Genomic DNA, 27,657 nt, shown 5'->3' with positions numbered 1-27,657 from the left:
TACACCAGCATTCTTCTTGAAACTAGAACAAGCAATCCTAAAATTCATATGGAACCACAAAACTCCCCGAATGGCCAAAGTAATTTTGAAGAAGACCAAAGCAGGAGGCATCACAATCCCAGACTTTAGCCTCTACTACAAAACTGTAATCATCAAGACAGAATGGTATTGGCACAAAAACAGACACATAGACCAATGGAATAGAATAGAAACCCCAGAACTAGACCCACAAACGTATGGCCAACTAATCTTTGACAAAGCAGGAAAGAATATCCAATGGAAAAAAGACAGTCTCTTTAACAAATGGTGCTGGGAGAACTGGACAGCAACATGCAGAAGGTTGAAACCAAATTTCTTCTTTTGATCTTACTGTTCCCTAGAGCTAATCTCCCATCCTGCTCCTTGCTTTTCCCACCAGTGTTCTCAAAACTCCACAGTTGCCCACTAACACCGTCTCCTCATTGTCCTTGCACTGGGGCTCCTTCTCATACCCTTTAGTGAAACGATTCTTTTCAATCACTACTTCCCAGGGCATTGAATCCAGAGATATCTTGTCATCTCTTACAGTCTCTCCTCCATATTGAATGTCGTTTATAACTCTTTCTCTTGGAAACTTTCTCTTCCTTGGAACCCTACAACATTGCAGGTCTACCTCCCACCTCCTATCCTGTAGATTTGGGTGGACTCCACTGCCCAGCTCCCTGTCCTAATCTCTATCTATACTTTTCTCTCATGAGTCATTTTAGCTTCCAGATCTTCATTTATCCCACCTATGTGGAAGGCTAACCTAGTTGTATCTCCAGTCGTGAGTTCCTTCTTGGATTTTAACCTTCTTTCTCTCGGACATCTCTGCCTGGATACAACCTTGGCATCTCAAGTTTACACGTCTCCAACAAAAGGCTTTATCTTTTCTTCAAAGTCAGCATCTTCCCCCTCAGTGTCTCAAAAGCCATTGTTTCTCTTAGTTGTAAGAATCATTCTCAGACCCTCGGAATTATTCTCTACATTCATTGGTTCATGAATTCATTCCTTGAGGCTGTTGTGAGCACCATGCTTTATGTATTGCTGCCTTCATGGAGTTCACAGTCCATCTGGCCAGAAAGATGGTCAAAAGGAACTACAAGAGGTCTTGGATGAAGATTAGGGGTGGGAAAGTCTCTTCTTCTCTACCTGGATCCAAGGAGCCAACAAGTCCTCTGAATCTTCCACCATAAAGTCCCTATAACTCACTGATTGTTCTCCAAACCCATGGCCTCTGCTGTAGACTCTTGGGTGGACTTCTGTCCTCTCACTCTGCTACTTCTCTGAACTCTTACATGTCATACTGCCTTGTGACATCCTGGTTTCTTTCTGTCTCCCCCACTACACTGGAAGTTTATTCAATGTAATGAATGTGTGCTGTTTTCCTCTGTATTCCCACTACCTGACACAGAGTGCTCAGGAATTATTCATGAAATAATGAATGAATGGATTCTCATCCCCTCCCTACACGACCAAAAACATTGTAAAACTCAACAACACACAAGGTAAGTTTGAAGAAATAACCTAGAGGTAGCCAAGTGACAGCCCCAGGGCACAGCTGGGAATATTTGGAAAACAATGACTGACTCCAAGAGCAATGAGAAGGCATTTTGCATAGGGCACTAATGGCTTCTCAGTGGAGACATAATAGCTTTGCTACTAGAGAAAAGCCCTGGGGAAGTTCCTGGTTGTTCAGTTTTTAGGGTTCTCTGGAGCTGCCAAGGCAAGCCTCTCTGGGTGATAGAGTCCTCTTTTTATTGCTGAAAGACAGCTTTACTGCAGGACCCTGGGTCTGAATGTGGAAGCCAAAGATACTTGGGACAGCTTCGCATGTCTGAAATATTTGGCAGTCATGGCCCCTTTCCCTCAGGGGGCATACCTGTCACCCCTTGCCTTCACTGCTTGTGTCATCCCTTGAATTATAATAGGAATAGAATAGCCTGCATTTGAATTCTAGCACTGCTGCTGACTTACTTTATGGTATAGACCTTAGTTATGTGATCCCTCAAAAGCCTCGATTTCTTCATCTCTAAATGGGATTGGTAACAGTAATAGGATAGATAGTAACAGAAATTATCTCATCCATCCCTTGATTATGGTTGTTCTAGAATATGCATATTGAGCATGTTGTCAATATTCCTACTACTTTTTGAATACTTAAAACTTTTCATATTTAAAAAAAATGACCTTATATGGTGTTTTTGAGAATTAAATGAAATTAGGCACAGAAATACTAGTCACGGTGCCTGGCATTAGGAGCCCCTAATAAAAGGTAGCTCTTAGTAGCCTAGTAGAATAATTACCCATGCCATCAAAGTCTTGCCGTGCTGATGTTACCTTATCTAGTTATTAGTTTGTTTGTTTTATGTCTTCCTCTGCTAGAATTAAGCTTCATGAGAGCAGAGACCTTGTCTGTCCTTACTGCCCATTGTATCTCAAGTGTGCCAATACCAGGAGGCACAGAGAACTCCCTACACAGTCAACACAAACAGGCCAACACCATGACATATCATAGTGAAACTGGCAAAATACAAAGGTAAAGAGAGAATTCTGAAAGCAGCTAGGGACAAACAGGTCTTAACCTACAAGGGAGACACATAAGGGTTGTAACAGACCTGTCCACTGAAAGTTGTCAGGCAAGAAATAGTCTATGTACTGAATAGGAAAAATCTGCAGCCAAGAATCCCTTATCCAGCAAAGCTGTCATTCAGAATAGAAGGAGAGATAAGGGTTTTCCTAGAAAAACAAAAAGTCAAGGAGTTCATGACCACTAAACCAGCCCGGCAGGAGATTCTAAGGGGGACTCTGTGAGTGGAACCCTGCAAGGGACCAGAGACATCACCACAAGCACGAGAAAGAATGAAACCTACAGATAACACAATGACCCTAAATCCATATCTTTCAATAATCACTCTGAATGTAAATGGACTAAATGCCCCTATCAAAAGACATAGGGTATCAGAATGGATAGAAAACCAAGATCCATCTATATGCTGTCTATAAGAGACTCATGTTAGACCTGAGAACCCCTGCAGATTGAAAGTGAGGGGATGGAGAACCATCTATTATGCTACTAGATGTCAAAAGAAAGCTGGAGCAGCCATACTTATATCAAATGAGATTTTAAACCAAAGACTATAACAAGATATGAAGAAGGGCATTATATCATAATTAAGGGGTCTATCTATCAAGAAGAACTAACAGTTGTAAATGTTTATGTCCCGACTTGAAAGAACCCAAATATATAAATCAAGTGTATGCAATAGACAATCAACAAGCAGTTATTGAAGCGTGGACTGTGAAAACAAGCAGCTGTGTCTCCCTCCACAGCTCAGGTGGGTCACACACCCTTATCACTTTCAGCACCGCAATCCCCACCATGTCTCATACATGGATGGAGACTCAGAAGAACATGTGGCTGCCGAACATTTTGCCCAACGCAAGATCTTCATAACCCAATGCCCTCAAAAGACTCTCTATCCAATAGAAAAATTGAAAAGACAACTCAGAGGAAGGGTCAAGGCTGAGAAAAATCAAGGGAGAAAATTCAAGAGGCCAAAGTGGTCACAGAGGGAACTCTCAGATGAGCTTAGCAGGGCAACAACCCTAGGTAGACATGACACAGAGCCAAGGGTCTCAATATAAGAGAAGCCCTACTCACCTGTAAGAAAAGCATCTGTAGGCAAAACCCCAGATTAGACAGGCCTGCAGGAGCCAGTTAACCACAAAAAGAGGACTAGCCAGTCAACAAATGGTCATAACACAAATGAACAAAGGAGTAGGGCACCATTGAACGAGGCCAGTGAGGTGGCATTCATGAATGGTACAGAAAGCAAAACTACCAAACTCTTATTTTGTTTGTCTCCTTACCAAGAGGATTATTAGACAGGACAAGATGAGGAAAAGGGAAAAGTCATTATATTCCATGAAGCATCTACTATGTGCCATGCAGCATATATATGTCATAATCTTATTTAATCCTGAGAAGAGGTACCAATCATGATTCATATTTTATAAATGAGGAAAATTTGCCACAGAGAAGTGAAGCAGCTTATTCAAGAGCCCACATCCAGTGAATGGTCTAATACTCTCATTTAGATATTGTGCATCTTGGGGCACCTGGGTGGCTCAGTCGGTTAAGCGTCTGACTTCGGCTCAGGTCATCATCTCACAGTCCATGAGTTTGAGCCCTACATCAGGCTCTCTGATGACAGTGCAAAGCCCACTTTGGATCCTCTGTCTCTCACTGTGCCCCTCCCCTGCTCGTTCTCTCTCTCTCTCTTTCTCAAAAATAAATAAATGTTAAAAAAAGATATTGTGCATCTTAAGAGTGAAGCTTTGTATATGTATTTTTGTTGGGGGAAGGTGGAGGCATTGGGGGGAGGAAGTTGTGGGCAAATAGCTGACCATTGACTCCATTTAAGTTTGCAGTCAAACCTCCCTGGACCTCTGTCACACAAATTGCAGTTTTGAAACAGCATCCTCCATACAGAGAGCTGGTTTCCAGAGCCTAAACTTAGGGGGAACACTTCTCCACTTCCTATACTTCCTTCAATATGGAGAGATGTCTAGCAGTGTGATACTCCTGGCCCCTGTCTCCTGCTCTCTTCTCCCCTGGAGAGGTAGAGCAAATTATCTGCTGAGTTTGACAGAACAGGACAAGAATGTATCAGTCAATGCAAAGATCTCTTCTCTCTCTAGCCAAGGAGCCAAAAGGACAATGCAGAGCAATTTGCAAACTCACCACTTCAGAACAATCAGGACTGAGAAGTAGAGGAGAGAACTCCAGAGGCTAGAGTGTCACATGGAAACATTCCACTCTTCCTCATGACCTTCTGGCTGGCAAAATGTCTATAATATTGAGCTCTGCTGGCAAAGCTGTCTAATCCACATCCTACCCTGTGGGCGAGGTTTAAGACTTTTCATCTCTGCCTTGAGTGGGCATGGAGCATCACACATCCAAGACACTTTTCCAATGCTTTTTTTTTTTTTTTTTTTTTTTTTTCAGGAATAGAGCCAATGTCTCCATCTCTACCTGCCTTGCTCCTCTAGCCCAATCATTTCAGAATTCAGCTGGGAAAAGGGGTTGTTACCGACCGACCCTGCTAAACAAAGCAATAACATCTGATGAAGAACCTTATTCTGATTTCACTTCACCTCATTAGCTCCCATCTGGTTTGTTGCCCAGAGACCAAGATGGCACATGATGTGAAGTCTGAGTCAACATCTCAAAGGAATGTCAACAAACTGGAAGTGGTCCAGAGAAGGCTGAGGAGAATAATGAAAGTTCTGGAAACCCAGTCATGGGAGGAATGGTAAAAGGAATGAGATTTAGTTCAAAGCAGATTTGGCTAAGATATGATACAGTCTCCACATTTTTCAAGAGCTATCATGCAAAAGAGTGTTTTAATTAGATTGCATGACTTCCAAGGACAGAACTAAGTGCACTGATGGATGTTCCAAGGAGGCATATTTTGGCTCATTAGAAGGAAGATATTTATAACTATTAGCATTGTATAAGAGTGGAATGGTTTTCCTGAAAATGTAGTGGGCTTTCCATCACTGGGACTATTCAAACAACCTCACTGGATGAAAGGGATGATCCTGAAAAGAGCACTGGGAGATGATTGGTTGTGTAAACCTCACAGTGGCAGAGCAGGAGGTTTTTCCCCCTTCCCCCCTCTCCCCCCGCCTCCCCAGAATCACAACTGACCTGCAATGAGTGGAGTGGGGTACGGGAGACCCCTTGCATGTGACCAAACCCTGCCTGGGCAACAGGATGCAGTGGAACCCTACCCACTACACTGTTGTCCTATAACGATGTCCCCCTAAGATGACTTACTGGTTTACTATCTGTGTGTGGACACACGCTTCCTGTGGCTCATTCTACAACTTCTCTCAAACTGTAAGTGCGAAAAGGTGTGGGTGTTGGAAGGGAGGATTCTAAGGAAGTGAATTCCTATCTCATATTCCAGGGCCTGTTGCAATCATGCGCACTCTCTTTCTTCTCTTTCCAGAGTTGGGGGGCTCTTTTAGCAACCTTATCCTCTGACTATCTGATCAGCACCCTGAGGCTGCCCTGTTTGGCTCAGTGCCAATCACCACCTACAAATGGTCCTTTATGTGTGTTGTTTCATTCCATCCTGGCAATAATCCCAGTGAGATCAGTCTTATGATTAGTTCTGTTTTACAGATAAGGAAACTGAAGTTCAGAGAGGTCAACTCACTTACCTTAGTTCAGAAAGCTAGTTAGTGGCAAGGTATGAGTTGATAGCCAGATCAGTCACGGTCTTGAGTGTGTAGTCTTAACCACTGCACCCTACTTCCCACCCCGAATGACAGTGACCAGACCTGTAGGTGCCCATATGTTATGGCTCTGTTTTAAGAAAGAAACATAAGTTTGGTTTTGTTTCTAATCACTTTCTTCATGATGCCCAGGTTTGCTTTGACTCTGTAGGCCTCAGGACTTTAGTAGACATAAGTCTTTAGAATAGAATTCAATGAAACCCAGTCCTTTTCCAGTGTTTCAACTGACCTATCAGGGCCTCTGACCCATAAAAGTAGAATTTGGGTTCTTTCTATTCAGTCTAAGACAATGTTGGGCACTGACTCAAATTAACATGCCTCTGGCCCAGGACCTTGAGTCCTTTGCACACAAAGGGAATTCAACACAAGGTTCCTAATGGCTTCTCTTCTTGAATTTTAGAATTGTTTTCCAGTGGATACCTATCTTTCCAATGTTCTGTTTATGGCACAAAGTCAATGGGAGTTGGGGTTTCTGAGCACAGAGGAAGAATCTCATGATGTGAGGGAGTCAGGGAGCACCAGAGTATTGCATGTAGTGAATCCTGTGTTAAAGAGGAGATGCCACTTTGTGACGACGATGGTGGCTGGGATGAAAGTCCCAGGGGTCCCTGGATCATTCAACCTGGACATGTTCCCCCACTCCACTCCATCATTGCTCCCTGCTTACTTTGCTCCCATCTTGTCTTCTTTGGGACCTGGATTTACTGATTTCTTTCATTCCAGGTCCTCTGCTTATCTCTGTCGGGCTCAGTGTAACAGAACTATCTGAACCATCTACCCATTAACCTGATGCCTCTGGCCTTGCCTCAGAAATTTTTCCCACACCATGTCCTCACACATACATGTGGACACCCTATGATCTAATCTAATTCCTGACTCTGAGAGCCTAGCATCAAACCCCGAAGTCAAGAAGTTGGATGATGGGGCAAAGGAATGCCACCTACAAAGTGTTCATCTTTAGGAGCATAAACAGAGGATTCCGAAATCTGCAGAGTAATTAAGGTCTAGATACTGACATAAACAAATGGACAAGGCAGCCATGGCCTTGAGGGTGTAGACAAAGATAATATTTGATCATTTTTTTCAGATAAGAACTTGTTTGTACCTGGAATCCTCTGAAAACCTCAGGTTTTACCTCCCTGGCAACTCTTGACCTATCTTAAATGTACTTTTTTTTTTTTTTTTTTGTACAGTGCTTGGATAGCTTACAACTTTTAGAATCGCTAATAGGTATCCAGAACTTGCCTTGGAACTTGGGGAGTAGAGAGGTAGCATATGATATGACCTCCATCGCCAAGAACCTTTGCACACAAGAAATTTGGACTTTATAGAGAAATAGACGGATTTTAACAGGGAAGCATGGACTGGTTAGCTTTGTACTCTAGAAAGGCATGATTCTGGCTGCAGGATGAGTATAGAGAAAAGAGGGGTAGGGATAACAAGAGAGATGCTGTTTAAGAGCCCACTTGAGAAGCTTTGAACACAGGGAGAGGCAGTAGAATGGTAAGGAGGGGAGAAACTCAAAGGCAGTGAAAGGTCACTGAGTGATGAAGAAAAGACTTATTGGATGAGGTGATGCAAGAAAAGAAAGAGTCAAGAAGACTCAGTTATGAGTCTGATTTCTGATTTGGGTGGATTGATGGGAAGATTCAAAGGTGGCTGTGACTTCTCTGACTTGGGCAGATGGGTGGGTGGTGATTGCACCATCAACAGATTAGGGAGTGCTGGGCTGATGGCAGGATTTCAGGGATAGTTTGCGAGTGCAGTCGGGGACAGGTGGGCTCTTGGACACCCAGGAGGAGATACTGAGGAAGGAGTATGGGAGTAAGGGAGATACTGAGGAAGGAAGGAGTATGCAGCTCATACCTGCAGAGTGCAGGAACTAAGTCTGGGAAGGACACAGAGACTGATCATTGCCCGAATACAGGTGGCACGGGAGCCATTCATGGAGACTGCTGGAAAGTGTGAGCTGTAAAGGGATCCTAATGGGGAATGTAGGGAATCTGGGAATCTGGGACAGCTGGTATCTAGGGACTAAACCAAGGAAGACGAATTTACGAAGAAATCATCAATAAGGGGAAAAAAAGCACCTATAGAAATGGGAAGGCGGTAGGACAGACAGAGTCGGCGGGAAGGCAGGAACCAGAGAAGTTAGGAAGGGGGAAAGGATTAGAGGAGAACACATTCTCGTGACTGGGACACCAGGGACCCTGGGGAGAGCAGTTTCAAGAGCCCGGTCAGGGCCAGAGGATGTTCTGTCTGTGCCACATCCTAGCTAAACAGGACCATGCTCTGAACCAAGTCATCACAAAGCCCTGTCCGGAGCAAACCAACAATTAAGTCACTGCCGAACAATGGGTCCTCCAGAGCTCAGCCATGTCACTCTGTCCTTTCTACACAGGAGACCCTAGCAAAAAGAAGTGCCTAAGCAAGTGGGCAGATTGGGACAATGCCATTGTATCTGGCCAATGACCACAAAAGGGGGAGTGCATTACACCAGATTGGTTTGTTCACTGATGGCTCATTCACTGGTTGACATTGTATTGGTTCTAGCAATGCGCTCAGAGATTGAAAAGAAGGACATGGTCATAAGAGACACCTGGTTCCTGCCTTCAAACAGCTTACAATACATTGGGGGGTGGGGGGGCGCAGACTTTCATTCCGACAATCAAAACAAGCCATCTAGAATGCCTAACAAGGGGCCCCTGGGTGGCTCAGTGGGTTAAGCATCCAACTCAGGCTCAGGTCATGATCTCATGGTTCACAGGTCCAAGCCCCACGTCAGGCTCCGTACTGACATCCCTGAGCCTGGAGCTCGCCGTGGATTCTGTCACTCAAAAATAAATGAAACATTAAAAAACTTTTTAATTAAAAAAATATTTTTTAGTTTAGAATGCCAATAAAATCACCATTCCAACTTTTACGACATTACCTGAGTTAGCAATACCTTTTTATGCTTCTCTGTAGAGGGCTCATAAGGTTTAAACTGAATGATAAAACTGGATGTGTGCTCATTTTAAAAAATTCGGTAGACTGGCTGGATTATAGGCTCACTGCTGACTGTACTGACTCCTTACTATATACCTCAGGGACCTCTTCCCTTGCAGCATTAACCATAGCTATATGGCTCATGTTCCCCAGTCTCCTTCTCTAACCCCAACCAAGGACTAGTTTTTCATTTCCAACTGCCAGTGGCTTTTCACCTGCACTGCCCCCTCACTGCCCTCAAAATCAAAGCTGAAGTCAAATTCACCATGTGGCATCTCTCAAATCATCACCCTTTTCAAACATCCCTCTCCCTCTCCATGGTACCTTCATTGTATCTTCTGTCCTCGGCATCTCTTGCATCCACACTCAACTGCTAAGTTCTGCATCAAGCAGAATCTTGTGCGCAAAATGCATCTGCAACATTTACTTGCTGATTGAATGAACACATTTTATACCCAGGACACCATGGCTAGTTAATAACACTGGTCATGACAGTGGTTAAGAGCATGGTTTTTGGTTCAGGTGGGTCTGATCTGGTTTTAGCCTACCTCTGCTACTTAGTGTCATGGTGACTTTGGACACATAGTGTCCTTATTTGCAAGATGTAAGTTATTTGGGTTGTGAGAATCAAATATAAAATATGAAGCTCTGAGCACAGAGATGCCATTTTTTAATCCCATGTTCCACTGTCAATGTTTATCCATTTTAGTAATCTAATGTTAAATCCAAAGAAGCCCAAAGTCCAAGGGGATACTGAGTGTATTCCATTTTAGAACCTTAATTGGACCATTTAGTAAGTCCCAGAAGGGGTCACTACCCACCTAGGACCCTTTGTTTGGAGCATAAAATAAGGACCTCTACATAAAACAGATCCTTCTTCCAGCCCTTCATTCCATCCCCATTGTGCGCTGTTTTGAAAATTCCAATTAAAAATTATCCAACTCAACAAGTTTTAACAAGTGCTAGTTGTGTTCTATAGTAACAGCTTAACCAATTGGCCTGGAAAACCTTCCTATTTTCCCTCTGGATAGCTACTTTTTAATCCCTAATGAGGTCCGTCTGTTGTCAAGCTTTCCCCAGCCTCCTGACCCAGGAGCTGCGCCCACCCCTGGGCTCCAGGCACTCGGGAATCCTCCCAGAGACATTTCCCTGCCCCATTGCACAGCCAAGGTTAGCTATGGCCACATCTCTCCCATTAGACTGCCAAGCCCTCTGGGTGTGTTCCCTGCACACAGTAGATACCGAATGGAGGTAGGTGGGCGAGACTGGAGGGGCCAGGATGAAAGGCCTGAGGGCAGAAAACCAAAGTTACCTTTGCATTTCTACCAAGTCCAAAGAGTAGGCTGAGAAGGATAAGGCACCACCTCACAGGAGGAGGAGGAGGAGGAGGAATCCAGGGAATGTGAGTCAAAAGTCAAGGGAAACTGAGAACTTTGATCCCATCACTTGGCAACATAACAATTGCATGGTCTTTATTTGTCTTCCCCCATTGCTTCTGGACAATATACAACACATAGTGAACACTCGGTTCATGTTGCTGAATAAACAAATGAATGTTTCTTCTCTCCATTTCATTGTCAGCCTTTTCCTTTTTTCTTTTTGTTGTCCCTTTGTTCTACCTAACCCCACACTTAAACCTTTCCCCTCACCACCTGATATACAAAATCACCTCCCCCCTCCCTCCCTCTTTTTTCTCCTCCCCCTTTCCTTCTTCCTCTCTCTCCTCCACTAATGCCATCTATAAGTGTGTGTGTGTGTGTGTGTGTGTGTGTGTGTGTGTGTGTCTATCTACAGTCATTTCCAGTCTACAGAGGAGAAAACAGAAGTTCAAAAGCCCAAAGATGGATACCAACGGTCACACAGCTACTAAGAAGTATGTAACAGGTAATGTCACACTACTCTAGATCCCTTGGCCATTTTTGTTTGCTCTAATCCATGGATCACTTCACTGTCAGCAGGCAACATGTTGCCCCCAGATACTAGAGCTCACTTTGCCTGTGGGTGGCCCCGGAAAGCCACAAGTGGTGGGAATTTAAGCCTCCCCTCCTCCCCACCTCGCAGGCGGGAGTGACAGTCCTTAACTAATGACTGACAGGTGTGAGGGCATTGAGACTACAGTTCCCTGGCCCCCAATGGGGACAGCCTGGCTTCTTCGCCTTCCCCGTCCGTTTTCCATATCCCAGGACCAATGTTCCTTGGAAACACTCCCATTAAATCCCTTTCACATAGATCCTCATCTCAAGCCCCGCTTCTGGAGAACACAGCCCAAGGCAAGCTAAATGCTGGATTCGAATCCAAACCCATCGGACTTCAACATTTTCCCCACTATGTTGTGCCTGAGATGCTGTTGCAGTCGTTATGGGCCCGCTCCTCACGAATTTCACTGCCATTTAAAAAATTGAATGGCCACTGTGGCTTCAGATGCCTTGAAGACAAACATGACATTTCAAAAGCTCTGTGCTTGCTTATTTCTTCTTACTATAATTATATGTCTCTGAAACAAAAGACGTTTGAATGTCTTAGCAAAATGAAATGAGGGACTCAAAGAAAAAAGTTACTTATTTGAACTTCTCCTTGTAATTTTCCTATTGCTGGGTCCATAATATCCTAAAATAGACTTCATCCTTTTAACGTGCTCTCTTCTTAAAATGTTTTCGTTATATGAGGAATATAACTGCATTGGAGGAATTCTAGGGGGAAAACAAATCCAAGTGCTCAAATCCAGCCATTCACAATGTCCTTCCAGTGTTTTCCTACCCCTGTGCCGTGGGTACAGATTTATTCAAACACCTGGATCCCCTGGGTCTCCCGTTAACCTGGTTTTCCATTCTGTGACACAGTCCTGTGGTTTTCATCTTTTTAAAAAAAATTTTTTTTAGGGGCACCTGGGTGGCGCAGTCGGTTAAGCGTCCGACTTCAGCCAGGTCACGATCTCACGGTCCGGGAGTTCGAGCCCCGCATCGGGCTCTGGGCTGATGGCTCAGAGCCTGGAGCCTGTTTCCGATTCTGTGTCTCCCTCTCTCTCTGCCCCTCCCCCGTTCATGCTCTGTCTCTCTCTGTCCCAAAAATAAATAAACGTTGAAAAAAAAATTTTTTTTAAATAAAAAAAATAAAAAAATAAAAATAAAAAAAATAAAAAAAATTTTTTTTTTAAAGTTTATTCATTTTTGAGAGAGAGAGACAGACAGAGTATGAGCAGGGGAGGGGTAGAGAGAGAGGGAGACACAGAATCTGAAGTAGGCTCCAGGCTCCGAGCTGTCAGCACAGAGCGTGACGCGGGGCTCAAACTCACAAACTGTGAGATCATGACCTGAGCTGAAGTCGGACGCTCAACTGACTGTGCCATCCGGGCGCCCCATCATCTTTAATGCTCGTCCATTGTAACACCCGGAGGATGGACCGTAACCTGTCACCATTCTTATTACTGCCCTTGATATTTCATGATTGTAAACTTTGTGAAATGCTGTTTTGTTTGGCGCCTACCCTTTTATATTATTCCGATTAAATATTTCCGATTATTTCTTCAAGAGAAGTTTCTAAATCTTAAATTATCAGATAAAGAAATAAAATGTGTGGCTTTTGATACACACTGCCACATTCCTTCCTGCCCCTCCCCACCACAGTAAAATGTGCATGGATGTGTAACATAAGCCAACCCGAAACAAAGATTCTTTCAAGTCATGGTGACTTATTTGTTACTGAGCTGTGGTCTTACTAGACGAATTCATTTTACATGTCTCCACTTAGTACAAAGGTCTTGAAACCTTCTCTCGAATTATACTGAATCTATGGCATTCCTCATGAGAAGGACAAAGAATTCTTAAGGGGACATTTCAGTCCCCCTCAAGTGGACATAGCTCCATTCTTAATTCTAAGCTTTCTAATTGCTAAGCATTTCACGGAGAGATTAGTCACTGGGCTTGAGTTCCTAATTGAATCAGTCATTTTACACGCAATGAAACACAAGTCAGGACATTTCAATGGCTGGTGTAGGCTAACTGACTTGGATGTGTATCTTGTACATTTCTGTATGCCTACATCTTCGAAAGCAGAGGAACACTGATAAGATAAATAAGCAAGAGAAAATTCCTGTTTTCTCAGTTACCTTGAAGTTTGCCAGAGTCCCTAAGGTTTAGTATTTTTATTTATCGGCCTGAGGAGTCCTGCTTCCTGAAATGGATTTTCCAGGAATATTTAGACTTCCAAGAGATCGTGTCCCATTAGCATCAACCACAGCATCACTGTTATTCTTGTTATTATTTTTTAACATGCTTAATGGTTCTTTCTTCTTTCACACAACTGGGAAAGTACACTAAATACAAACCTGGAATTATCCTGAAGACCATGGGTACTTGTCACTACACACAGAACAGAGACTTTTAGACTATGATAACAGCTGTTCACCCAGCCAACCCTGAAAATTCAAGTGAGAGAGTAGGAAACCTATCCAGTCTTCTAGAGGCATGATTCCAGGGGATAGTAGACATTCATGTGGATAAACATCCCATTGACCAACTGTATTTTCTACCTTCAATCTGTTTGGGGTTTTTGTTTGTTTTGTTTGTTTGTTTCCACTGAAGAAGCTTGTTTTCCATAGCACTCCAAAATTGCAACACGTGCCAATTTACATCTTATTTTAAGAGAGAATTTCACTACTGGGTTCATGTAAAAGGCAAAATGGACCATTTTGAGTCCATTTCTCAGTAAATTGAGAAGGTCACTGATTGGCTTTCATGCACACCCCAAATTTGCCTTCATCCCAGCGGGTCACAGCCTCGAGGTGATAAACTCCCCGAAAGGGATTCCACAGCAGATGCCTCACCTTGGCAGGACTTTCTGGGTCAGGATATCGGTGGGTAATCCTAATTAAAGCCCCATCCGAGCTCTAACTTCACAACCAAACAAACCAGTTTTACAGCACAGAGGAATCTAATTTGGCCTCACACTTGCAGTGGAAAAAGAAACACAAAAGAAAAAAAAAAAAAAAAAAGAAAAAGCTGGCAGCTGAACTAACAAGCTACTGCCTTCTGGACACACTGCCAACTTGATCCAATTAAGAAACATTAGCCATCTAATGACAGATTTGAAGACAAAAGGCTCAGATGAGACACGAGTTTCTTGACAGCAGCCAGGCAAACCGCAAAATTTCAACCTAGGTAAGAGTCCCTTCGACATTTAAAAAACATACAACAAAGAGCAAGGAGAGGCTGACATTGCAAGTTTCTTGCACATTTTAAGGAATAAGAGCCCGAGCCTAGAACACAGCCAAACATTAATCTGAGAGTAACGTTCCGTTTCAGCCTAAAGAAACCTATGGAACTTTCCTGTGTACAACGAAACACACAAAACACCGCTGGTCTGCGGATGCCTATTTAGCCTGGGAAATGAGCGAAATCACAGCTTAGGCGCATGTCACTTTCCCGCATGTCACTTTCCTGGTCCGTCTTAACCGCCGGCCCCTTCAAGAGCATCTCGTGAAAAAAGCAAACCAAAACACTGTAGTGAAAGACACTTGGGGATGCCCTTTCATTTACTCCATGCCAAGTATTTTATCCGGAAACCTACTTTGAAAAAGTGACGCTGAGGCGAGGCAAATGCCAGATCCTGCCCTGAGTGAGAGTTGCAGTGCCATCCACTTACCTGTGATCAGCACCGCCTTTTGATCCACAGGTAAAAACTCGTGGCCAGATAAGTAAGCACACATGAGGAAACAGGACAGGGGGAAGAGGACCCAGCCCCAGAAGAGGGACAGGCTGAGCAGGTAAGCCCCTGCCCAGAGGCCCGCCAGGCAGACCACCTTCCTCCCCACCTGCCCCGGGCTCTTCTTGAGTTTGTAAAGAACTATTCCTCCCAGCGCTGCGGGGACAGCCAGGCAGAGCCATGCTGTCTCAGAGAAGGTGCTCATTCTCAGAAACGCCCTGCACCTTTGTGTGCTCAGGACCAGCGAGACGAGTGGGCAAAGGCTGGCTGGAGGCAGCCTGGGATATATGAACAGAGAGGCAAGGAGGGAGGGGGAGAAAGGAACCCCGGCACGCTTCGGATGAGCACGGATTAAGCACACTCACGCAGGCATGTATTTCCTGGTGGGTCATTGAAACCGGGGAGCCGATCCCTATAAATACCAGACCTCTTCCCATTCAGCAGCTCCCCCAAGGCCACCTGACATATGGAAACAACACATGACACGTAGACGTACTCACCCACAACACACACACGTTTTTTTCTTTTCCGTGACCTCTGGAGAGATAACCAGGTGGATAATAATTGACAGAATTCAATCCGAACAGTGAATAACAAGACCTTTAGTTCACAGAAAAACTCTTCGCCGGCAGGAGCCGGTGGTGTGACTGTCAAATTCTTTTTCTGACTCGGGCGTGTGTGTGTGTGTGTGTGTGTGTGTGCGTGTGAACGCAGGCAACCAGAGAGGTCTGGAAGATCTGGAAGGGGAAGGCTGTCCTGAGTTGGCATTCCTGCCATTCATCTCCCATCTCCGACAGGCTGAAGTGTTGAATGGAGAGGAATATAAAATCCAGAGAAAGAGATTCTTGGCCGATGTGCTGGTCTTGCCAGAGGGGAGGCATGCCAGGCAGAGATAAGAGCAAGGCTAATACAACCACCACGGTCACTATCTATTGGTATTTATTTGTGCCAGGGGCCACGTTCCTTCGCCTACTTATCCATTCATTCTTCACTGAGATCCTTTCCTCTGCCGAGCTCTGCTCTAGGCATTGGGACTCGGCAGTCCGTACCCTCAGTCTCTTGGAATGTAATCTCCTTGCGAGGTAGATTCTGGTTTTGTAGTGGTTTTACAAGAGAGGACACTGAGGCATAGAAGGTCAAGAGACTTGCTCAAGATCACAAAGTGGGGGCATCAGGCAGCCTTGTTCCAGCGGCTCTGAGCCCCTCTACTGCCTGCTTTAGGCAAAATATAGAAGGGCATCAGTATATTATGTACTGGTCCCTCCCTGTTTTAGCCTTGTTTGAACCTCATAAAAACACTTCAGGGTGGGTATTACCATCCTCATTTGCAAAGAGGAAAATTGCAGCTGGGAGAGATACTTTCCTTTTATAAGGGCAATGGTACCTGACCGCACCATGACTCACTGGCTCAAGAGCCAGCTCTCTGGAACCCTGACACCCTACCAACCACCAGTAACGATGCCGACAGCCCCAGAGGGTGCCACCACTGCGTTGGGCCTGGGGCGTGTCTTCTGTGTGCTCGACGCCTGGCTGGGAGGCTGGAATTCTGATAAAGACTGGGTGTTGGCATATCCAGAGGGATAAGAAAATATCTCACTTGGGGGGTCAGATTACCTGTTTTCAAATCTCACCTGAGCCCTGACACTTAATACGTAGAGAGTCGGGTGGGTGACTCCACCCCGATAGACCCCTTCTCAGCTGTAAAATAATAAAAATACCGAGGTAAAGGCACTTAGCTCATCCTGCCTGGCACACCAGAAGGAACCCCAGAAATGCTGGCGATTCGTGCTTTTTATCAAGAAAGGAAGAACTTCAGGAGTAGGATAAAGTGCCCGGGGGAATATATACTCGTCCCCAGCTATGGCTGAATATAGCATGTGCTGAGGGGCCAGGAAGAGGACAAGGACTCCAGTCACGGGTGACGTGGGGGAGGCAGGAGGAGTCTGTCTTGTATGGAGGTAGAGAGAATTTGGGACAGGGAGTTGGGGAAATTGTCTCTGATCTCAGATGAGCCTTGCTCATCTGCCCTCAGCCCGCCCAGTTGCGAAGGCAGCGCTCCTGGGCTCAGAGCTATCTCCAGGCCCAAGGGGACCAGGTGGGAAGCAATGACTTGTGGACCTTATCGTATAGTGGAACTGGGTGGGGTGGTGACAAAGCCCTTACAGGGGTCTTATGTGGGGCAACGGCACCTCCTGTCTGCCCTCCCAGCCACACAGACAACTGAGGTGGGGAGACGTTGCTGGCTCCAGGCCAGGAAGCAGTGGGGTGAGGATCTGAATTCCTTGGCTGGACCTGAGATCCTCTTCTTCCCACACACCCAGCTCCCTTCCGTCAGCCACGTGCACATCCCAGGTGCGGGTGCCTCCCCGGGCCTCGTGGCCTCACCAGCCCAGGAGGACTCAGTCAGGATAGCTGTGATGTCAGATAGCTTTCTAGGTGAGGGTGAAGGATTGGTTTTGGCTCTTGGCTGGGGCCCTTGGCTCTTTCTCAATGGCTCCCACACGGGGGCTGGGACTGAGCACCCTGGTGGGTTTCCAGGTATGTGCACACCCACCAGAGATGAAGCAAATCTTCTCTGGGTAGCAGCCCCCAAGGCTTCTCAGCTGCTCAGTCCTGGGGCTCCGTAGGGGCGGGCCAAAGCTGCCATGACATGGAACTCTAGGTAAGGATGTTCCTTGCCCTCCGACAGGGCAGGGGGTACACATATTAGGAGGGTGAGTTGTAAAGCCTCATGGAACTGAGTTCACATCCTGACTCAGTTACTTCCTAGCCTTTCCGTGAGGCTCTGTTTCCTCTTCTAAAGAAAGGGAACCCAGCCCCAGGGTTGTTTTTAAAAGTGAAAAACACGAATCTTGCCTTGCACGTGGCACTAATAGCCACTCTTCTCTTTGTTGGGCGCACTCGCAGCCTCTTAGCCCTTTTCACCTGGGCAGGAGGAGAGGTTCCTGCCAGCCTTCTCCTCACTCATTTATTTCTCCATCCAGTTCGCCACACAACACGTCCCCTTGCCATCCATCTGACACGTGCTTAAATGTCACTTCTCACCTCCCAGCCTGAGTATCTTCCATCACCACCATATTCACCCCTTACCTGCAGTTAGCTCCATTCATAATTCTGAACCCAGATTGTTTATTTTTAAAATTGTTCTGTCTCAGGGGTGCCTGGGTGGCTCAGTCGGCTAAGCGTCTGACTTCGGCTCAGGTCATGATCTCACAGTGCGTGGGTTCAAGCCCCGCATGGGGGTCTATGCTGACAGCTCAGAGCCTGGAGCCTGCTTCCTGTTCTGTGTCTCCTTCTCTCTCTGCCCCTCCTCTGCTCATGCTGTCTCTGTCTCTCAAAAATAAATAAATATTAAAAAAAATTTTTTAACTTATATTCTTGCTAATGATGCCAACAGGTCAATGTGCTGCTTCCTTCTACCGACAGAGTTGCCTTTTGGAAGGCACCTTCTGAAGACAAGATATCTTACCCAAAAGAGAGGATTTCCCACCCTGGGCCAAAGCAAACAAACAAATAGAAACATTGTTGAGAATCCTAAAATGAACACTTTCTTAGAATCCGTGGTTCTTGAGTATAGAAGGGAATGTGAAGAAGTAACTTCCCATTGGACTCTGTAACATCTCTACTAAGTGGTCATCTTGTCCACTGTCAGCACACCTCTGATGATGGGCACAGCAAAGCCTTTGAAGTCTGACTATCCAGTTCTCCTCAGGGCACCCATGTGGTTCAGTCGGTTAAGTGTCTGACTCTGGATTTCGGCTCAGGTCATGGTCTCGCGGTTCGTGGGTTCAAGCCCTGCATGGGGCTCTGTGCTGACAAGTGTGGAGTCTGCTTGGGATTCTCTCTCTCCCTCTCTCTGACCCTCCCCCACTCATGTTGTCCCTTTCTCAAAATAAATGAATACACTTAAAAAGAAAAAAAAAGAAAGTTCTCCTGTAGACCGAGCTTGACCGTGGTACTTGTCCTTTCTTTGTCACTTGGAGTCACATAGACCACATCTAGTTCCTGCTTCTTTCAGCTATTTGAAAATTGCTTTCTTCCTTCTCCAGGTTGATAGCCCTCATTTCTCTTAACTGCACCTTATACACAGCAGAATATGGTGCAATGTGCCTGAGGCAGCCACATTGTTCAGAGTTCAAACATTTAAAAAATCATGTTGTTGCAATAGCTGAAGAACATGTCATTTTGGTGAATGTAACCGGGGTGGTCTTGCTGGTAACCCAACTTTTGTTGTGATTCTTACACTTTTAGATGATAAGTAATGTTCTAAGTGTGGATTTGGAATTGTACAAATATATATCTCATTCTCCGTCTCATACTGTCAGAGGGTAAAACACCAGGAGAAGACACCCCGAAGTTGGGACTAGATCAAGTTGTTCTGTTATTGACATGTGTGGGGAGAAGACGTCTAAACTGCACAGTTATCATTAATTCCAAATAGGTCTATATCTTATTTGTTTTATAGGATTACAGGGAACCTAATTTCTTCTAATTTCTGTAGATGGATGTTTTTTTAAACCATTGTTCTTTCTAAACTATATGCTATACTATATATACGTATTTTTTTAATGTTTATTTTTTTCTCATAGAGAAAGAGAGAGAGAGATGGGGGGGGGGGGGGGGGGACAGAGGATCCAAAGCAGGCTCTGTGCTGACAGCAGAGAGCTCGATGCAGGGCTCAAACTCACAAACCATGAGATCGTGACCCATGCTAAAGTCAGACACTTAACCAACTGAGCCAACCAAGCACCCCAGGCTATGCTATATTTTTAAGTATGTCTGAGCTGCATCCTCCATGTTTGATATGTATTATTTGCATTATTGTTCAGTGGAAAATGTTTTATTTATTTACTTTACTTTTAAAAAGTTATAATTCAAGTTAGTTGACTAAAAAATATTTTATAATTTCCACTAGGATTTGTTCTTTGTTACATGGGTTATTTAGAATTGTATTTAATAATTTCATATGGGAAATTTTAGTGATATATTATCGCACTTTCTAGCTTCATTTTACTCAAGTTGAAAAACACATTATGTGTGATTTCAGTCCTTTGAAATATCTTGAGTCTTACTCTATGGTCCATCACACAGTTGATTTCTATAAATGTTCACATGTGCTTAGAAAGAATGTATATTCTGTGGTTGGTTCCACTGTTCCATGCATATCAGTTAGGTCTTTCCCACCTCTCTGATTTCAATTGTTCTGTATTCTTACCTTTCAGATATGTCTTTTCAAAGCAACATGTACTAGGCACTTTTTTTTTTCTTTTCCAGTATAACAATCTTTGTCTTTTAAGTAAACAACTTAGTTCCTTTACATTTAATATAAGTATTGATATGTTTAGCTTGAAATCTTGTTTTACTGTTTACCTTTTGTTAGTCCCTTCTATTCTACATTACCTTTCTTCTACTTTCTAGGCTTCCTTTGAATTAATCATTCTTTGTTATTTTTCCATGCTCCCCCTTCATTACCTTGAAAGTTGTGCACTCTTTGTGATGCTTTTAACAGTTACTTAAATGACTTCTCACAGACCAACGTGACTTGTTATTTTTGCTTTCTTGGTATATACCTCATGCCAGGACCTTTGAACACTTGTACACCGCTCCCCACCATCTGGATGTATATGGTATAGTTGTCGTAATCCCACAGGATGTTTTTATATTTGTTTTATAGAGTCAACATTCATTTATATTGTCCAACAAAGAAGTTACTCTTTTGCGGCTTCTCATTCCTTCCCATATCTCCACGCTTGCCCCTGAGATCACTTTTCTTTAGTATAGGTGCTAGTGATGAAATCTTTGTTTTTGTTTTTCTGAAAATGTTTTCATTATCCATTTTTGAAGGATGTTTCCACTTCAAGAACATAGAATTTCAGGTTATCAGCTGTTTTCTAGCAGTATTTTGATGGCTTTGAGGAGATAGGTGTTATATTTTATCTGGCTTTATTGGACAAGCTCTCAGCAAGAGAGTTGATCCTGTTTATCTTATCAGCCATTAACAGAAGCAAAGTTCCTAAGTCTTTTTTAAACCATCTGGTAAGGCTCAACTCTCCCTATGCCTGTAAGATATTTTATTTGTATCAAAATGGAAACCCTGTTATATTTGATGTTATTAAGATTGGGTCCACTACTCCCTCCTCCTAGCAACACATCATGGAAGAATCTAAGTGAACCTTCTCATAGCTTTATAAGTGTAAAAGCAAGGCATTTCATAAGATATTCATTCATTCACCACATATTTACAGTGTTCTTACTATGTGCCAGGTGCTGTTCAAGGTACTGAGAATACAACGGTCAGTAAAATGACTTGGTTCCTGCCCTCAGAGAGGAACCTAAATTCTATTTAGGGAGCAGACCAGTAAATAGACAATTACAATATAGCTATCAGAGACATACCTCAGGAAACCTTCTTTCAAGTTGGTATTAATCATCTGACATTTCTGTATCTTGCCAACAATAATATCAAAAGTGACCTTGTCAAATCCCTTACTGAAATCCAAAATCAGTGTGTTTATTCATTCCACCAATCAGTAGAGGAATTCTAATATGAAATATTTATTTATTGATCAGTCATGTTAGGTCCCAGTAACTGTTGATTCCTCTTCTAAGATTACCCAAACCATTCTTTTTCATAAGACCCGCGATGAGAATCAGTTCTCCTCTCTTCCATGGTTTTCAGAAGACATTTTCTTTCTCTTTTTGAAAAAGACAAAAATTGGGAGCATAGGGCTTGCAGAGCTCAGAACTGCTTCTCGGAGTAATTAATCCATGAATATGCCTATGACATCGAAGGTGTTTGTAAATAAAATCCAAGTCTGAATTTTAGCATTATAGAGAAAGTTGTCCTACCTATAAGTTTAGAAGTTTTTATGTTGCAAAACTCTTCCTGTGTAATCTTCTTAGAAATCTTTCATGTGATTCTTGCCGGTAATTTCCTGGGACTGTAACTAAATAATTGGACTGCAACTAAATAATAAAACTGCTTAGATCAGTATTTCCCAACTTTTGTACTTCATAGATCTGTGCAATCTTTTCAAAAGGTGAGGGGTAGACATTGAATCTCCACTATTTAAGTTTGCCAAGTGAAAATGCATTTAAAAATCAACTATCAATGGGAGTGCCTGGATGGCTCAGTTGGTTAGGCGTCCAACTTCGGCTCAAGTCATGATCTCACAGTTCGTGGGTTCGAGCCCCACATGGGGCTCTGTGCTGACAGCTCAGAGCCTGGAGCCTGCTTCAGATTCTGTGTCTCCCTTGCTCTCTGCCCCTCCCCCACTCACGCTCTGTCTCTCTCTGTCTCAAAAATAAATAAAACATTAAAAAAAGCTTTTTTTTTTTTAAATTTTTTTTTCAACATTTATTTATTTTTGGGACAGAGAGAGACAGAGCATGAACGGCGGAGGGGCAGAGAGAGAGGGAGACACAGAATCGGAAACAGGCTCCAGGCTCTGAGCCATCAGCCCAGAGCCCGACGCGGGGCTCGAACTCACGGACTGTGAGATCGTGACCTGGCTGAAGTCGTTCGCTTAACCGACTGCGCCACCCAGGCGCCCCAAAAAAAGCTTTTTTAATAAAAAAAATCAACTATCAACGGTCCACAAAAGAAAAGATATTTTAACACTAAAGAAAAGTAGACCGTGTCAGAATAAAATGTGGTCTCTTATACTGAATAAATTAAACTTTATGAGAAACTTCTTATATTGTCCTCATTTTTCAGAGAGCCCCCCAGAATGGTAAAAGTTTTGTCCCTAATTGGCAGCAAGCAATGGACTGTCATTTGGGAACCAAAGTGAGAAAGGTATAGGGCCCTGCTCTTAAGACAATAGAACTTCACACTCATGAGACTTAAGGAAGAAGTTAGAGATTCTGTCAACAGGAAGTGGTGTGCTAAATCCTGATATTTTGATCTCTGATCTTGTTCTTGGGTTCATTTCTTTCTCTTCTTAGCACTAACCACAGCAAAGAGCAGAACGGCGTCAAGAATGAAAAAGTGAAACCCACACACATTAACATACACTCATTAACCCATTGTCCTTGCCTCCCATACATTGTGTATCAAAACAGTAACATCCGTAAAGAGCCAGCTTGAAAGATCCCTGAGTTCTATTTTGACTTATCCACTTATTTACCGACAAGGGGTCTCCACCTAATACAGCTCTACTTCTCAGAGATACATTAAGGAATCAGCATGTATAAAAATCTTTCTGCCTGTGTATCCAGATCTCTCTCCCTTCTCCTTTTCCCTTAAATGTCTTGAAATGAATCTATAGCCTCTGTCTCTGTCCTCACTTCCTTTCCACCCTCTTGGGAAGGACCAGAGTATGAAAATTCTACCCTGAATAGAGAAGAGAATAATGGCATGAATGCCCCACTCTCAATGGCTGAAGGAATGTTTTGCCAGCTTCTTCCTGCAGCAGAAGGAAGGCCACAAATCTCCTTCCATGTCTGTCAGCCAAGCCCGAGCAATCATTCCATCAAGGCACTGATGGTAACATGACTTCTGAAAGCAATTATTTTTTTTTTTAAGTTTATTGATTATTTTTGAGAGAGAGTGAGAGCACGAGTGGAGGAGGGGCAGAGAGGGAAGGAGAGAGATACTCCCACACAGGCTCTGTGCTGACAGCTGGGCTCAATCTCATGAACCGGGAGATCATGCCCCGAGCCGAAATCAAGAGTCAGACATTTAACCGACAGCCACCCAGGTGTCCCTGGGTGCAATTCTTAAATGTGGTCTAGAGATGGTAACCACTTTTCAGTGGTCCATCGTGACCTGATGGTCATCATTAAGTGCAATCTACTGATCTTCATAAGCTGAATTCATACAATTTAAAGGATTACCTTCAGAGACTATATAGCTTTCCTCTCTTTTTGGCATTAAAATATCTTTTGGTGGGGCTCCTGGGTGGCGCAGTCGGTTAAGCGTCCGACTTCAGCCAGGTCACGATCTCGCGGTCCGTGAGTTCGAGCCCTGCGTCAGGCTCTGGGCTGATGGCTCGGAGCCTGGAGCCTGTTTCCGATTCTGTGTCTCCCTCTCTCTCTGCCTCTCCCCCGTTCATGCTCTGTCTCTCTGTCGCAAAAATAAATAAACGTTGAAAAAAAAATTTTTTTTAAATATCTTTTGGTGAATGAGATGGTGGTGATAGGATATCACAGGCTAGTTGTTGCTTCTGTTTTGATGCCCTTACGTGGCAAAATTAAAAGCTGGCAACCCTATATGTCTCCCCAAGTTTTGGTGTGAAATCTTCCCAGTGTTCAAAATTCAAAAACCTAGGAGTCTCACTAACAGACAATACGGTAGCTTTGAGTGAGCTAAGTTCTGAAATGCAGCTCTGCTATTTACTTGACTGTGTGAACTGCCCTCTCTGCTCTGAGCCGCAGTCTTGCACCAACAGTGGGATAATAATTTGTACCTCATATTGTTTATAAAGCTAATATATGTAAAAGGCCTGGCATATCAGAGTTTTCAATGGCAGCCATTATCACAAGGATCTTCTTGTGTCAACAAAAACTCCTTTCTTTCAGTTTCTGTCCCTTCCTTCTAGGGACTTACAAATTGAGAAGAAGTGGATGAAAGCAACCAATGTACAGTTTGGCATGGCTTCCCTCATATAGTCAAGGCTCCCAGGCTGGAAGTTCACAGAAGAAAACATACTTGCATCTGTATCTCCAGAAGGGAGATTAAATCTAGGATGAGTCTATTAGAAAGACAACATTTCAAAATTTGGGAGCACAGCTGAATACCAAAAGTAAATTACACCATAAGCCAGATGTTCCAGGAACTTCTTTTCCATTTTTTTTTTCCTTTTGCCTGAAGGGAAAGTTTGAGTTCATAAAAAAAACAATGAGCAGAAATTGCTATTGCAAAATTGTTCATGGTTATTTAAAATGAGCCCATTTGAAAATAATCAAAGATGTGCATGATGATTTATAGAGGAAGTTGTTCATTTCAGTGTTATTTATCATATGTAAAGCATAGAAGCATCCTAAATGGCTAACCATAAAGGATTTGTTATGTAAATTACAGTACTTTCATTTGATGGACTGCTATATGGCCATTAAAAATCATGTTGTAGGGGTGCCTGGGTGGCTCTGTCGGTTGAGCCTCCGACTTCGGCTCAGGTCATGATCTCACAGTTTGTGGGTTTGAGCCCCGCATCGGGATCTGTGCTGACAGCTCAGAGCCCAGAGCCTGTTTCAGATTCTGTGTCTCCTTCTCTCTCTGTCCCTCCCCCACTCATGCTTTGTCTCACTCTGTTTCTCAAAAAGAAATAAATGTAAAAAAAAAATTTTTTTTAATCATGTTGTTGAAGAATATTTAATGACTTGGGGAAATGTTTGCAATATTTCTTGAGAAAGGAGGGCAGCTTACAAAGTAGAATATATAGTATGATCATATTTTGTGTCCTGATAACCCAGGTATCAGCTAGAACTTTCCAAACGTTGGGATCCAGATAATATTGGCTCAAATTCCGTATCCCACGGCCTTGTCTAGGTTTCTTCCAGATCCTAGGGACCTACCCTTCCAGAATTTTTTCTGTGTCTTGTCAGTCACTGCCTCTCTCAACCATTCTGGATTCATTGTGAAATTCAACTTCTCTTTTCTGTTTGCAAAACAAAATGTATAGCAGTAAAGTCAACTGTAGTGAAGTTCCTCCTAGTTTTAAAGACCTGGGAGTTGGGCCTGGGAGAGAAGGAGGGGTAGAGGAATCATGTACGTCACTGTAGTGGGGTGAATAGTGGCTCCAAAAAGATATGTCTACGTCCTAGCGCCATGCACCTGTGAATGTGACATTATTTGGGAAAAAAAGCGTCTTTGCCAGTGTAATCAAGTTAAGGATCTTTATTTGTTCCTTATTTTTTTTTATTTTTTTATGGTGAAAAATTTATATTTAGATTTCACCAGCTGGACTCAGTCTACATGATCCCATCTTTGTTGGCATGTCCAAAGCATCATAGTCAGGAGCCAGTTGAACATATGCCTTTTTTTCTTTCCATTGGGCCTGATCAGCGTGTCGACGTTGGCCATGTCAATGTCACAGAGCTTCTGCACAGCCTGTCTAATCTGGGATTTATTGGTCTTGACACCCACAATGAACACAAGTGTGTTGTTGTCTTCTATCTTCTTCATGGCTGACTCGGGAGTCAGGGGGAACTTGATGATGGCCTAGTGGTGAGCTTGTTTCTCCTGGGGAGCCCTTTTGAGGATATTTGGGCTGTCTTCAGAGACACAATGTCTTGTACTGTCAGAGTGTGGGTGACCTGCGGATCTACTTTTTTGTGTGACTGTGGACGCCTTTCGGCACTGCTTACGTGGCCTTCAAAGCCTCTGCTTTGGCTTCGGCTTTGGGAGGGGCAGGGGCTTCCTTCTTCACTTTCGGTGAAGTTAAGGATCTGTAGATTAGATCATTCTGGATCAGGTGGACCCTAAATCCAATGACAGGTATCCTTATAGGAAATAGAAGAGAAAAAGAGGGAGGGCCATATGGGGTGAAGGCCATGTAAAGATGGAGGCAGAAATTGGAGTGATGTGGCCACAGCCAAGGAATGCCTGGAGCCTCCAGAAGCTGCAAGAGACAAGGAAGGATCCTCCACTAAAGGCTTCAGAAGCAGCATGACCCCACCCACACCTTGATTTCAGACTCCTGGCCTCCAGAACTATGAGACAGCACATTCTGTTGTTTAGGCCACTCAGTCTCTGGTAGTTTGTTGTGGAACATAACACAGCCACCACAGTGTGTAGAACACTGACAGGAGCTCTACCTTCTAAGAAGACCCTTCATGTCCTCCTACCTCCACCACTGTGGACTCCACTGAGCTCATAGGTCCTTCCTTGAGCTTTTCCCACTCTCTCTTTAACCCCCTCCTCTTCCTCCTTCCCTTACTGTCACACCACCTTTAGCTTCTCCTCCCTCTACCCTGCAGAGTTAGCAGCTCACAGCTCACACAAGTCCTGGTTCAGGATGTGTGTGTTCCAGAAGCACATCACAGCATCTCAGTGAGGGCAGCCTCACCCTTCTAGTAGCTGAGCGCACTCATGTTGGAGTCCCCTTGACTCGGCTCTTTGACTCAACCCACATCCAATCTATCAAGGAATCTTGCTGGCCCTACCTTCAGAATAGACCCCCTACCTGACCACTTCACTGCTGCCAACCTGGTCCGAGCCGCCATCACCTCTCACCTGGATGGCAGCCACAGCCTTCTGATAGATCCCTCTGATTCCACCCTTGTCTCCTTACAGTCTACCCTCAGCCCGGCACCAGAGAAATCATTGGATAACCTCGACCCTGTCACGTCACCCGTCTGCTGCAAACCTGCCAGAGTCTCTCCATCTCACCCAGAGTCAGTGTCAGAGCCAAAATTCTTAAATGGCTCCATGGCCACATGTTTTGTGCCCTGTAGCTCTTGGACCACATCTCTGACTTCCGTCTCCTCATTCGCTCCATTTTAGTCACAAGGGCCTCCTTGCCAGTCCTCAAACATACTCCTGCCTTAGAGGTTTTCCCCCAGCCTGGAATGCTCTTGTCCACTCGCTGAATTTCCTGGCCTCCTATATTTCCTTGCTCAAATGTCTCCTGCTCAGTGTGCCCTGCCCCCCCTTCCTTTCCTCTTAACATGCTCTACATTTTCCCATGAAAATAATGT

The 27,657-nt window shown here is 44.1% G+C and overlaps 2 protein-coding genes and 1 pseudogene across 3 annotated transcripts in view; 1 reads left to right on the top strand and 2 right to left on the bottom strand.

Moving 5' to 3' along the window:
• HSD17B2 (hydroxysteroid 17-beta dehydrogenase 2) overlaps nucleotides 1-15,847 on the bottom strand; it is a 93,181-nt gene extending 77,334 nt beyond the window's left edge. Inside the window, exon 1 of one of the 2 annotated variants that reach the window (XM_043599758.1) lies at nucleotides 15,516-15,847. In XM_043599758.1, the coding sequence (XP_043455693.1) occupies nucleotides 15,516-15,792 (277 nt within the window). In that variant the 5' untranslated portion in view covers nucleotides 15,793-15,847. Of the gene's footprint in view, nucleotides 1-14,955; nucleotides 15,363-15,515 lie in introns of those variants that run through there. The other variant, XM_043599759.1, reaches the window with a different exon arrangement.
• The window catches only part of SDR42E1 (short chain dehydrogenase/reductase family 42E, member 1), a 59,480-nt gene that overhangs the window by 16,562 nt on the left and 15,261 nt on the right, over nucleotides 1-27,657 (top strand). The gene's annotated exons all lie outside the window — the stretch shown is intronic.
• LOC122494326 lies at nucleotides 25,905-27,390 on the bottom strand (annotated as a pseudogene).

Source organism: Prionailurus bengalensis, chromosome E2 (assembly GCF_016509475.1).
Source record: "Prionailurus bengalensis isolate Pbe53 chromosome E2, Fcat_Pben_1.1_paternal_pri, whole genome shotgun sequence".
Taxonomy (NCBI): domain Eukaryota; kingdom Metazoa; phylum Chordata; class Mammalia; order Carnivora; family Felidae; genus Prionailurus; species Prionailurus bengalensis.
This window is presented reverse-complemented; position numbering and strand designations above follow the sequence as displayed.